Source organism: Mastigoproctus giganteus, chromosome 3, assembly GCF_048544385.1.
Source record: "Mastigoproctus giganteus isolate SK-2022 chromosome 3, ASM4854438v1, whole genome shotgun sequence".
NCBI lineage: Eukaryota > Metazoa > Arthropoda > Arachnida > Uropygi > Thelyphonidae > Mastigoproctus > Mastigoproctus giganteus.
This window is the reverse complement of record NC_143577.1, coordinates 219009776-219022792: the sequence shown is the minus strand read 5'-3', so window position 1 is coordinate 219022792 and position 13017 is coordinate 219009776. Positions and strand designations below refer to the sequence as shown.

The 13017-nt window shown below is 33.1% G+C and overlaps 2 protein-coding genes across 3 annotated transcripts in view; one reads left to right on the top strand and one right to left on the bottom strand.

The window, feature by feature from the left end:
• Window positions 1-11185, top strand: part of LOC150088729 (zinc finger SWIM domain-containing protein 7-like) — a 91154-nt gene extending 79969 nt beyond the window's left edge. The window contains exon 6 of the mRNA XM_090369630.1: window positions 11163-11185. The gene's annotated coding sequence lies outside the window, so the exon portion shown is untranslated. The remainder of the gene's footprint in view (window positions 1-11162) is intronic.
• LOC150088728 (cytospin-A-like) overlaps window positions 1-13017 on the bottom strand; it is a 382988-nt gene that overhangs the window by 3396 nt on the left and 366575 nt on the right. For both annotated transcript variants that reach the window (XM_090370880.1, XM_090370881.1), the window contains exon 14: window positions 11145-11261. In XM_090370880.1, the coding sequence (XP_090227006.1) occupies window positions 11145-11261 (117 nt within the window). The remainder of the gene's footprint in view (window positions 1-11144; window positions 11262-13017) is intronic.

The following is a 13017-nucleotide window of genomic DNA, read 5'->3' as shown; positions in this document are numbered from 1 at the left end:
TGCATCTACATACAAACATACACAAAAAGTTCTTATATATATATATATATATATATATATATATTACAGAGTTAAATTGTAAAAATATATAAAATTATTAAGTGTTACATATAGAACTAACCGATTAATGCCATCAAACGATAGAACATTAGATTGGACGTTAGGTATGTCCAAATTAGATAAGTTACAGTGTAATGTAAGTACCTCCATAGTTTGAAAATCGATGTAACCACTGGCCAACCGTACCTCCAGTATACATGAAAAAATACATGAAAAATATAAAATATTAGGTTAATTAACATAAGTCTTACATGGGAACCCATTTTGCAAGAGACTTTGTCGAGGGCTAAACCCCTACAAAGGACCAACCCATGTTAGACTGAGCCATTGGTTTCTGTTATCATCTGCCTGTATGCCAAATCCAAATATCCATAATAATGGATAATTCATCTAATTTAAAATTAGGTTATAGTAAAGTCTATAAATCAGTATAACTACTAGATTTATAAAGTCTATAAATCAGTATAACTACTAGATTTATACTGATTTATAGACTTTACTATAACCTAATTTTAAATTAGATGAATTATCCATTATTATGGATATTTGGATTTGGCATACAGGCAGATGAATTATCCATTATTATGGATATTTGGATTTGGCATACAGGCAGATGATAACAGAAACCGATGGCTCAGTCTAACATGGGTTGGTCATTTTGTAGGGGTTTAGCCCTCGACAAAGTCTCTTGCAAAATGGGTTCCCATGTAAGGCTTATTATGTTAATTAACCTAATATTTTATATTTTTCATGTATACTGGAGGTACAGTTGGCCAGTGGTTACATCGATTTTCAAACTATGGAGATACTTACATTACACTGTAACTTATCTAATTTGGACATATATATATATATATATATACACATACATACATACATACATACATATATACATTAATCCTCAGCTCCAAAGTATTCCTGTGAAATGGGCAAGAAAAGTTTAGATAACAGTAAACATGACAATTATAACAGTGCAGATTTACATCATTTTTTGTGTGCACCATTACATTTACATTTTGTGCGCAACAGCAACTCACTACATTGGGAAATGAGGATTTATTCAAACTTTACTTATCAGCCCCTTATACAGAGGACATTAACTTAAGAACTAATTAAATTACATAGAAGGAAAATAATTTTTTTAATGACATAGATATATATCATTAAATATATATTTAATGATATATAATAATGGCTAAAAAACTAACATGGATTTGGCTATACAGAGAATTCACTGGGAAACTTGCTGTAATGAAAAATCTAGTTTAGTAAGTCTAGGGAAAAGGAAAACAGGGTGACTGCATGCTGGTTGGAGGATGAGTGATATCAACCTCAGTCCTAGGAAACTTGGGACCTGTTAAAGTTGTTGATTCAAACTTCTTCCTAGTGAGTCTCCTCTGAGGCTTAGCAACTGTGTGGAGGGGGCAGGGAGGGAGGGAGGTAGGTACTGACCTTATGTTGTTGTTCATCTTTTGATCATAACCATTTTGTATGAAGCTAGCTTTCAAGTGTTCTCTTCCAAGAGTACATGCTCTTCTGATCAAGCCATTCTGTAGGAAGCTAGTTTCCAAGTATTCTCTTCTGCACTTGTGGGGGTTCAATAAGGATGGGCTAGAAAGCAGTGCCTCTTAGTTCATTTCCCCAGTGCTAGGTGCTAATATCAAGTTCCAAGTCAGTTCTCCAGGTAGCTAATATTTCTAGTTAATATATACACAGTAGCATTTCTGTGTGGTTATTCATTTACAAGTTATACTGTTTTAAATGAAAGCATCTTTGAAATTGCAGTTATTGATTTTCTGGATGTTATTCTATTTGTGTTATACACAACAAAATTTGAAAAAAGGGACTGCAATAAATTCAGTCTGGAACACTGAGATGCTGGATAAGTTAAAAAAAAATTAGTGGGGTAAGGCAATACAGTAACGTTGTTTCAATACAACAATTCATGTCTCAACTGTAACTATATGTCAACTACTTTGTGGATGATATAAGAAACTTCTTGTGCACTATGAGTAGTCATAGTGTACTTCAATCATTTTCAACACAGAGATTTTGTAAGGCAAATGTGCCTTACCTTATTATGTGTTCCACCACATAATAAAAAGAAAAAAACTTTTCAATGAAAATTTCAATACTTTTGTTAGGAATTTCAACAAAATAGGAAAATAAAAAAACATACAGCAAAAGAGAGACTATACAGTCTCTCTCTCTCTCTCTTTGTTGATGAAGACAAATGAATGGAAGATAATATCATCAAACTTGGAAACCTGATGCCATTAAAAACTAACACTGTGATCAATGGGTTAGCTAGTTGACAGAAAACATTTATGGTATGGTATGATTTGGCCTGATGGAGCATCCAATATTGCAGCAGATTTGTCTGCAACTCACTGCATCTGCCTGCTATTACAATAAGCGGTAATTTCTTTTGAGCTTTATGTTGGTTTCACAATCCCATCATGCATGAATGTGTGGAAATTCTGAGGCCAGTCTTGTGAAACAAGAAAATGGGTAATGTGAATTCTTCCTGCTTTCACTACAGTTATGGTAGACAAGGAATATGAAACAGGCAAAGGAATCACTCTTTTTTTTTTTTTTTTTCCTTGTCTTAACCTGAGTGTGGATAATATGTGAATGTCAAAGTTGTTTAAAAGTATTTGTTTTTTCCAACAATAAACTAGAACTTCTTCAGAGTTTTCTGGTGATTTCACAAACAACTCTAAGGGACAATATTATTATTTAAAGAATAATACATCTATTAAAGGTACACATTTACAAGACAATTCACAAATTGGATAACTGGCAGATTCAATATTGGTAGACTGATCTCTGTAGAGGAAAAATTTAAAATGCTATGACCTGAAAAGTAGGTTCTGAAGCCATGTTTTTTAGGTGGATAACAAGAATATGAATTTAGTCATAGTTTAGTCAGGAATGGAACCAAAACCCCAAATCTTGTTGATGGTTTCTCAGCCAGATCTGTTAGGTATCAATTTTTGTTAAAAGTTGAATTGATGTAATTCAATTTCCCATAAAGATTTTCAGGCACTTCATGGGTCTGGAGGGTTATAAAGATAACACATTACAAAATATTGTTTTTACATTTGGCAAACTGCAGGAACTGTAGTGGAGGATCCAACTAGAATCAGTAGGGTTTTCACTTACACTGATATAATTGGATTCTTCTATCTAGAGTAAGGTATCCAGAAATGGCAGTTATTTCTCATTTTCAACTTCAAGGCAAAATCATATTAGGAGATGTATGAAGCTCATGAAATGGAGAGTTTGGGTTGTTGTGGTTCTAGATCAAAAAAAAATATATATATCATTAACATAATGAAGGTTATAGAGGGAGGGAAAGATGAGCTAAATATGGAGTTGTTTGAATATTTGATCTTCACATTGCAAGTACAGCTGTCCAACAGATAAGTCAACAGATACAGAATACCCAATTTCCTAAAAGTATTGGAACAACTGACGTTGGTTAGTTGATTGTTTTAGGATTTTATAGTGCATTAGCGTCTAAGGCTATAATGCGCCAAGTCAAGAACAACTGCGGGAAATGACAATGTCATCTAAGTACATGGCAACCCTTGTCTTCACCGAAGAGCACATTAGTGAACACACACACTGACCACAAAATAGCCACAATTTACGCAGTTTGCTGAAAATTAGATAATATAAAAGCTGGAATCCAAACATGCCATTGACAAAACAGGGAGGTACCTTGCAAGCTAGTTACATGGTATCTTTGGTTGTCATGTAACTAGACTGGACAAATAGTATATCGAAATACCAAGTATGAGACCTGCTAATAAATAAACACCAATTAAACTTAGTTATGACTGGATTACTATTGATCAAAATATGAACACGAAAACCACTCTTCATACTACTGTTTTGATGTAACTAGCAGAGGCAGACTGGCCATAAGACTTACAAGGGAAACCCTGGTGGGCTGGAGCCCATTGTGACTTTAGCCATAAACACTAGTATGAGGCTGCTGCAAGTTTTCCCCAGTAAGAATTTTTGACCCAGTCCGCCTCTGGTAACTAGTATAGTTATTCCAACCTTGAAATCAGTCTGGACCTAGTCAACTTATGTGTTGGACAACTATCCTTCTGGTTTAAAAATGGGGGGGGGGGATCAGTCTGTACATGTCCCTACTATAATTTCTATCATCCACCAAATGTAAAAACAAGTATGTTGTAATTCTTTATCCTCAGAACACATTGACAAGTCAGGCACCTGAAGATCTTTAAGATTAAGCACCTGAAAAATATTTAATTAACACAACAAGGAATTCCACAATCTGAATTCCTGACTGAACAACTCTAAATTCACCACTATACTAAATTCCTATAGCTTAAGTCGTAACCTAACCAAGGCAGTTAGAAAATGTACCTTCAACAACTACTTTTCAGGTTAATGATTAAAATTCCACTGTACCAATCACAAATCCACTAGAAATCTTATTTCTCATATTTCTTGCAAATGTAAACAGGTGTACATACTGTACTAAAAAAAAAAAAAAAAAAAAAAAAAATCGCCTGCAAGATGACACTGGGACTTCAGTCAGCTATGGCCTCACATGGCATTACACTAAAACACCTCTTAATTTTAAGAAATTGCAAAACCCTATTAGCTGATAATTTTTATAGACATTAAAGATCCAAGGAACACTTCCTGATACCCAGCATTTTCAACAATTTCAATAGAAATCAATGTAAAAATTGGACATTCTTAAGTTAATATTTACAAGGTTCAAATTCTAAGCAGCTAATTTAACTGCAATTTCCCCAGCTCACAGCTGTACAAAAAAAAATGAGGGTTGATCAAGTTTCTCTACCAAACCCCTCAGGTTGAAATAATAGGCTGACAACAAAAAAAAAAAAAAAAAATTATTTTTCAACATAGTCTCCAACAACACTGGTACACTTTTACCAATGATGTTCCAAGGCTTTAACTCCTGCCAAAAAAACTTGTGGTAAGCTATCCAGCAATACATCCACAGCAGAATCATTTGCAAATTTCCTATCCCAAAGGTATTTCTTTAGATTTAATGGATGAAAGTCACTGGGAGCCAAATCTGATGAACAGCGTGGATAAAATACCAATTCAAATGGAAAAAAAAATGCTAACTTTCCAAGGCCCATATGCACTTCTGGTCAGGTGTCAGCATTCGAGATACCCATCTTGCTGCACATTTTTTCATATCGTTCAGTATGGCTTATGTCATACCACATGACATACACTGATCTCGGCAACATTTTGAATGGTGACACTACAGTTCTGCAGGACAATGTTGTGGATTCTGTTGACATTTTCTAAGAGTAGTGTCAGTTTTTGGAGCTCCTCCAGAACATTCATCTTACTGCCACACTTAAATTTCTGACATGACATTTTAACTATATCAGATGACAGAGCAAATCGCCTGGTGTACCCACCAAGTCTTTGTGAATATCAGAGTCCAGGTCTTTTTTTAAAAAATATTTGATAACAGCTTTACACTCAGTTTTCTCCACTTCTTACAGGGGTAGTACTCCTTCAGTCAGTTGCTCACCTGCAATGAGCAAAGTATTATTATGAGTAATCTCTAATTTCACATATGGGGGGGTTGATGGAGCATAAGCTACTTTGGCTATAATGACTAATTTCACATATGTGCATCAAATAAAAGCACATACAGTAAACCCTCGATTTAACAGACTAATAAGGGAGAAGGGGTGTCCGTTAATACCAAAAATCCATTAAATCAAATGTAACCTGGGGGCATTTTTTATTGTTCTTAAGGTTAAAAAAAAAAGCTTTAATATAATATACAGTACTGTACAATATAAAATTATGTTGCAATTTGGCCTTTGATTTACAGATATCAGAAACAGTTTGTTTTTTTACGCTGTAAATTTTACAAATGTGCTACTGAGATGCCTTGTTCTAATTTCTCAACTGGCTCTAATTTCTGTGCCAAATTTAAGTTCACATGCTTTCTTTTAACTCCTCTCTCACTTGATGCCATTTTAAATTGTAAGGATTGCAAAATTATTTAATAAATAAAGTCACAATTCAGAAATCACAGAAACACTCTGTATACAACCTGACTGCGCGATAGCTTGAGGCAGACTGAGACCGAAACAAAGCGAGTCGGCAGACCTGCAGTTTAGTGTTCCGATTCACGTTCAGCTCGCAAGTCACCACCTGCTCTTATCTGTAATCTGGGAAAGCAGCTATTTGAACGCGTTTTCAGAAAGAATAAAAAACAATTTCCTGAATTTGATTATAAAAATAAAAGTAGGTAATTATTAATAATAACACTGAAGTTTTGTATAACCTAAAAAAAATAATATGGTTGAGATTAATATGTACATTACTGTATTATTATTTGTCCGGTTGTTATATCGGGGGTTTACTGTACATAATAAATATTTCAACAGAATTCAAACTTGAAACTAATTATTTAAATATTATAGATAGCACAACTTGATCGCTGCTCATACCAAACTGCTCATACCAATTAATACTAGAATTAATAATTATCATATGATGCAAGGAAGTAAGGCTTTTGCAGCACCAGACAAAAAAAAAATTTCCGCATTTCCCTCCTCCTATAAGTACTGAACCAGATGACCCTTCAATTATCATAAGCCATCAGCTTAAACTACCCATGGATGCAAGTTCTTCCAATGACTAACAACTTCCTGGCTAAGGGAACACTTTCTAAAATCCAGATTATAACTCTTCCCCCTAAATCCGAATTTATGCACCTTTATATTTCAAATAATCTTATTACTTTATTATAATTTATAATAATAAGAAATTATTATAATATAATTTATTATTATAATTTTATTATTTTAAATATTAAATTTTAATATTTAAAATAAAATTTCTGCCATACATTTTAATATGGTAAAAATTTTACCTTCATTCGTTTTACTGGCCCCTTGCAGAGATTTATAAAACCTAATCAGCTTTCTTCTATGGTGCCAAATTATTAAGCCCACACATTCAAAGCTCTTTTCCATACATTCCACAAAACCAGACATTCAGAAGACATGAGGATATGGATTCCTTTTGTAAATCTCACATGGTACATTGCTTGTCTCTGACCTTTTCAAGAAGCTAATGCCTTCTTTTTGGCGTAGTCTCTACACCTGGATACAATATTCCAAGTACAGTCTCACAGTTTCCTAATAAATTGAAATTATAACCTCCTATCTCTACAGCCAATTGTTCAATAAATCAATGACAGGTCATCATGTGCCACCTTACTATCCTAATTGAACTTGCACACAAAGCTTCAAATCTGCCTGGATCATAAGCCTCAAATCACTTTATTCCTTTACTGTTTTCTGACCATCCCAAAATCAAGTCATCCTGAAAGAGCACTGACTGGTCCTCATCATTTATCATCCCTCCTGATTTTCACACCATATTCCATCCTTTATTCCTTTGACAATGTTATTTAAGAAAAACAGAAGCAGTCCCAGCACTGATCCCTGAGGAACCTAACTTCTAAACCTATTCCAGTCTGAAGAAAAGTCATCAATTACAACCCACTACTTCCTATTCTGTGGCTATCCTACAATCCCTGTATGGATCGTGCCTATGGTACCAATATGACCCATATTATATAGCAATCTCCTGTGCGGGCCAGAGTCATTGCTGAAGTCCAAATAAACAATAGTAAAATTATTTCCTCCATCCAACTCATGAATTATATTGCCATAATAGTTTATTAGGTTAGCAAAGCAAGATTTCTCCTTTACAAAACTATGCCATGTTCCCTGTAAAATACCATTTATGTCTAGATGACTCTATTGCATTCTGAACACCAAACAGTTTGCAGTTAACCACTTTGTGCTTAGAACCACATTTATGTATTGGTGATACACTGTTGCTTCTCCAATCAAGGGAATTATCCCCTGATTCCAGTGAATTTCTCATAATTAAACATTAAACTTGAAAAATTTATTTTTAATTTTTTTTATAATTTTTTAGCAAGCATATACGAAAATCGGTTTTCTAACAAAATCAGTGAAAAGTCTGAAAATTTTGAAAATGTATGGGTAATAGTTACAGAACGAAGTAAAGACTTTGGTCTTAATGAGCTGGAATTATTGTATCAGAGAAGGGTTTCCCAAAAAAATCAGAAAATGATGCCTCTTGAATCTCAATTCAACATTCCTAAATGTTTCTACTAAAAAATATATTTTGAACTAACTGATGCTACTTTTTTTCTCCACGTCTTAACTCAAGGTAAACAACAAAACAAGTAAACTGAACAAAGTGAAAATTCCATCTTAGGAAATTCAGCAATGTCATTTACAATTCTATACAGATCTGGATGAGAAATGGTTAAATTGCAAAGAGATATACTACTGTATTTTTCAAAAAACTGGCAATACATAATTTGATATCTAGTAAACTTATTGAAAACAAATATATTTCTGGAAGAGTGACTGAAATGGTACTACTTACCAAACTAATACTCACAGTACCAATAGTTCCACTGCTGAAAGAGCTTTTCTTGTCTCGGGAGACAGAAAAATTATCTACAGTCAAAAACAGCTTAGCAAAGACTGAACAGTGCAGCCATTATCAAAACCCACAGGATCGTCATAAAAAATATCAAGCTACCAACCTCGGTAAATAAATTCACAAGTAAGAGACGGACATAAGGCAACAAACATTCAGCCCACCAGAAGACTAATGGTATGCAAGTTATTTTTAATTTGTTTATACATATTTAGTGGTAATGCTTTAAAAATAAAAGCAAATAAGAATTATGACAAACTGCAATTATTCACTAATACAGTAGAGGGTCAGTTATCCAGAATAATTGATGTCATACCTCTTCCAGATAGCCAAATTTTTTTGGATAATCGAACGTAAGGTAAGACTGAATAAATTTAATCTTGTCTTACAATTAAATTAAATAATTAAGATTTATTAAACAATAAAAAAAATTATAAACCTCGGAAAACAGAAATATCCATCTAGGCATTATGATTTTTATACAAAACAGGAAAATTAGAAAGATTTTTATTTAAAAATCTTTCTAATTTTCTAATGTTTTTTTTGAATTACTGAAACACAGGCAATCGGTACTTTCCAGTAGCATTTGCACACACAGCAATTGTAACTCACTCTTTTCTTATCTTAAAACCTGGTGCAGGCATCTCTCTTTTAGTGGCTAGGGTTTTTCTTGGTAATTCTCGTAATAACTGAAGCAAACTTACAAGGACACCGCTGGTGATTTGTCTGCAGAAAGTTTCTCACCTTGAATATCTAGTTCATGTATACCGTGTCTCGGTTTCAAATTTTTCAGCCAACCTGCGGTTGCCTTAAATCTTTATTACCTCTTAATTTTCAATTAAAATCGAATGCTTTTTCAGACAACATTGGACCAGACACTGGTTCACCTAAACTTCGCTTCTGAAGAAACCACAAATAAAGTGCACTCTCTAAAGTGGCATTTTCAGGTTTCAACATTGTCTTTTTCCTGCTAGATCCTCCTTCACTATCCATAATCGACACAAATTCTGTTATAGCATTGGAATTTTTCTTGATGTCGTAAATTGTTGAAGTCCCCACATTAAACTCTTTGGAGAGATTTCCTAAATTCCAGCTTTTCTAATTCTATTAATAATTTCTATTTTTTTGTTGTAATGTTAAAACTATGCGTTTTCATTTCGTTCACATTTTACTGTAAAAAAAAATTAAAAAATAATAATAAATTGCACAGTTTCGGGCCAATATTATTCTTACCAAACTGGAGCTAAACTAATCTAAAACTAATCATGGTTTCCGAGAAAACCCAGTAGTCTCTGTGATATTTTTCTAAAGCACATTTCTGAAGGTCACATAGAATTCTAGAGGTCACAACCATAAAACAATAAAAATAATTTGTAATTTTCGGTTTACTGGGCTTTTTGTTTGTACAATCTGTTATAAACAGGTAGCAAACTCAATCTTTTGCTTATTAGAATCAAAATCAATTTGTAAACGTGATCACTATAACCAATTCTTGCTGTACTACCTTTAATGAAAAAAAAAAAAGAAGAAAGATCGGCCTTTAAAATTATTCTGGATAACCGATATTGTACTGTAATTACATTCTTATGGATCACATTCCTTACACTACATTCACATAGCAACTCCAATCATATAACAGTTATAGTGGTAACAGGTGAACTACACCTCACATACTACAGATATACATTCATAAAAAAAATTGTGTCCTGCGATAATTTGTATACACTAGCACCTGTGGTATAATTAATATATATTTACTGTTCATTGGTTTCCATAATGATGTTATGCATTGGCAGTCCAATGCAACTCATTCAGCAGTCCTCTGTGAAACTACAATTGAGTTGATGTAGAGAAGTTCATAAAAGAATTCATAACTTCATTATTAAGAGGTGATGTGACATTATAAATGTAGGACTGCCAAAATATTTCAAAAAAGGGAGTTAATCATACAATAGGGCTCTTACATGTATAAGCTTTATTGTCCTAGCATTTTTAAATCTCTGTTAACATAAATTTATGTTACTACCAAATGTTATCAAGTGTGTTGCAGAAAATATTGTACCAAATAATTATTCACCAATGTTTGAATCAGTTTTCTAAACATATACAATACATATACAAGCAAGTAATTTGAAGCTTTGTTAACTCTCATAACATTAATATGTTATGAGATTTAACTCCTCTCCTTTCTACTTCCTTGGTAGTTAAGTCCTTAACTACCAAGAATAATGCCTTATTTGGCTAGTATACTGTTATTAACTAAAACTACATTTCAGTGTATCATAGTAGCCTACCTAAATTAAGCGTAAATCAAACAAGCAAAAAATCCAAAAACAGCAATTTGATTTAAAAAAAAAAAACGCTATACTGTATTCTATTTTAAAGATTACTATTAACTGTTCATAATTCATGCAATGCTTAAAAGGTCTCTAACAGACAAGACAGTAAAACATTTTGTAAGTAAAAGTTGTACTTTTTATAGAGTTACTTTGCTTAGTTCTACAAAAATTACTATTCCCAGTTTCATTACAAACATGTTTTATTACTTTGTCTTTACTCTCCAGAGTGTGGTATGGTATCAGATGAGGAAGATATGAATGAATCAAAGCACAGAAAGCAAGTCCATCATTCCAGCTGCTGCTGAAGTTGGTGATGTCAATGCCCTGAAAAGCAAACACATTTTAATTTTGTTTTACTTTTTATTATAATATATGCATTGTAACAATATTTATACATGTGTAAAATTTTACTACTTTTATCACATTCAGAGAATAATGAAAAAGGTAGCAATGAAATCATTTTATTTTTCATAGTGAGAAAATGCTGAAAGAAATCCTCTTATGCATTGAGAGGAAAGAAATCTTCATTCACAGAAAATAAAAAAAAATTAATAGTCTCTAACTTATATAAAAAATGTAAATTATATTAGAGCAAAAATTTCAGCTATATAGATTGGTCTTCTTCAAAAGCTAAAAAACTACGAAATTATGACACAAAAAAAAAAAAAAAATATATATATATATATATATATATATATTATACAAGGTATGTCAAAATTATGTTAACACTTATATGGAAGAACATTTGAATTTTATTTTATTATTATTATATTATTTTATTTATTTATTTTTTTCCAGATATAATGGCAGATAGGTTAACACTAGAAGAAAGAAGTGGTGGCAAGCTTGACAGAGAGTAAAATTCAAATTTTCATTCCATATAAGTGTTAACATAATTTTGACATACCCTGTATACATATATATATATATATTAGTCTTTCAAAAGAAATGCAAAAGAAAAAGTTATTTGCTGGAAAGCAAAGTCTCATTCATGAGAACAGGATTATGGTCTCGAAATCTGATTTGATAAGAAGGTCACATTTCAGTGTGACCTTTTACCAAAAAGTCATAGTGAAATGTGACCATTTGGTAAAAATGAAACATTTTCCTTTTTACCATTGGGGATCTGCTGAGCAGCTGGCCTGTTAAACCAAGTTACCATCATCTCTAATAGAAGGATACGCTCTCAAACAGAATCACACTAACAGTCCCACCAGACAAGCATAAAGTTGGGGAGGGGTGACTGTTTGGCTTATGGTGCTTCGACCTACTTGCCCTTAACTGTTATGTCACTGGGCAGATGGCAAAAATAAAAACTAACACATCAAATTATGAACAAATTGCAGTGAACATATCCACTCAATGAACATATTTTCATGAACATATCCACTCAATGAACATATTTTCATGAACATATCCACTCAATGGGAGGGATTCCTGTATATTTCTCTCGGTAATGCCTATGCTGTTTTGTACACTAGTGCAGCCTGCAAACATCTGAAAACAGCTTGTGTGGCCCTCTAGCTCACCAAGAACTATTTGTGCATCCATGAGCGCTTTTGAGTTTGATATCCCTGTATTAACTGCAGTGAACTACATCCTCCCCCTCCCCAAAACTTTAGGTCCATGGTGCAACTGATAAATCTAGTCTTGAACTTCACCAGTAAGGACAAAGAAATGACTATTTTTTATATGAAAGTTAGGGGAGTCTAGTATAGTATAGTGTAGAGGTTTGGAGGCTGTATCTTAGAAAGGATGCACAGTATGATTAGTTGGGGGAGGGGGGCAGAGCCATACTCTTAATAGAAAGAGACTAGTTTCTATGGTTTGTAACCGTTGGAGACTAGACAGCTATGAAATGACTTGACTGAGATACATAAGGCTCTTAGAAGTCTGAGTAAGCTGAAGTGTTTTAAGCTTAGTAAAAGTAGCTATAGACTTCATGTCAATAAATTAGCTTTTAGAGAGTGAACAGCCACTGGAATATACTACCGACTGAACTTGTTAAGATGGAGAATTGAATCTGAGTAAATTCAAAGAGAAACTAAATAGATACTTGAATTAGAAAGAAAGTTGATTA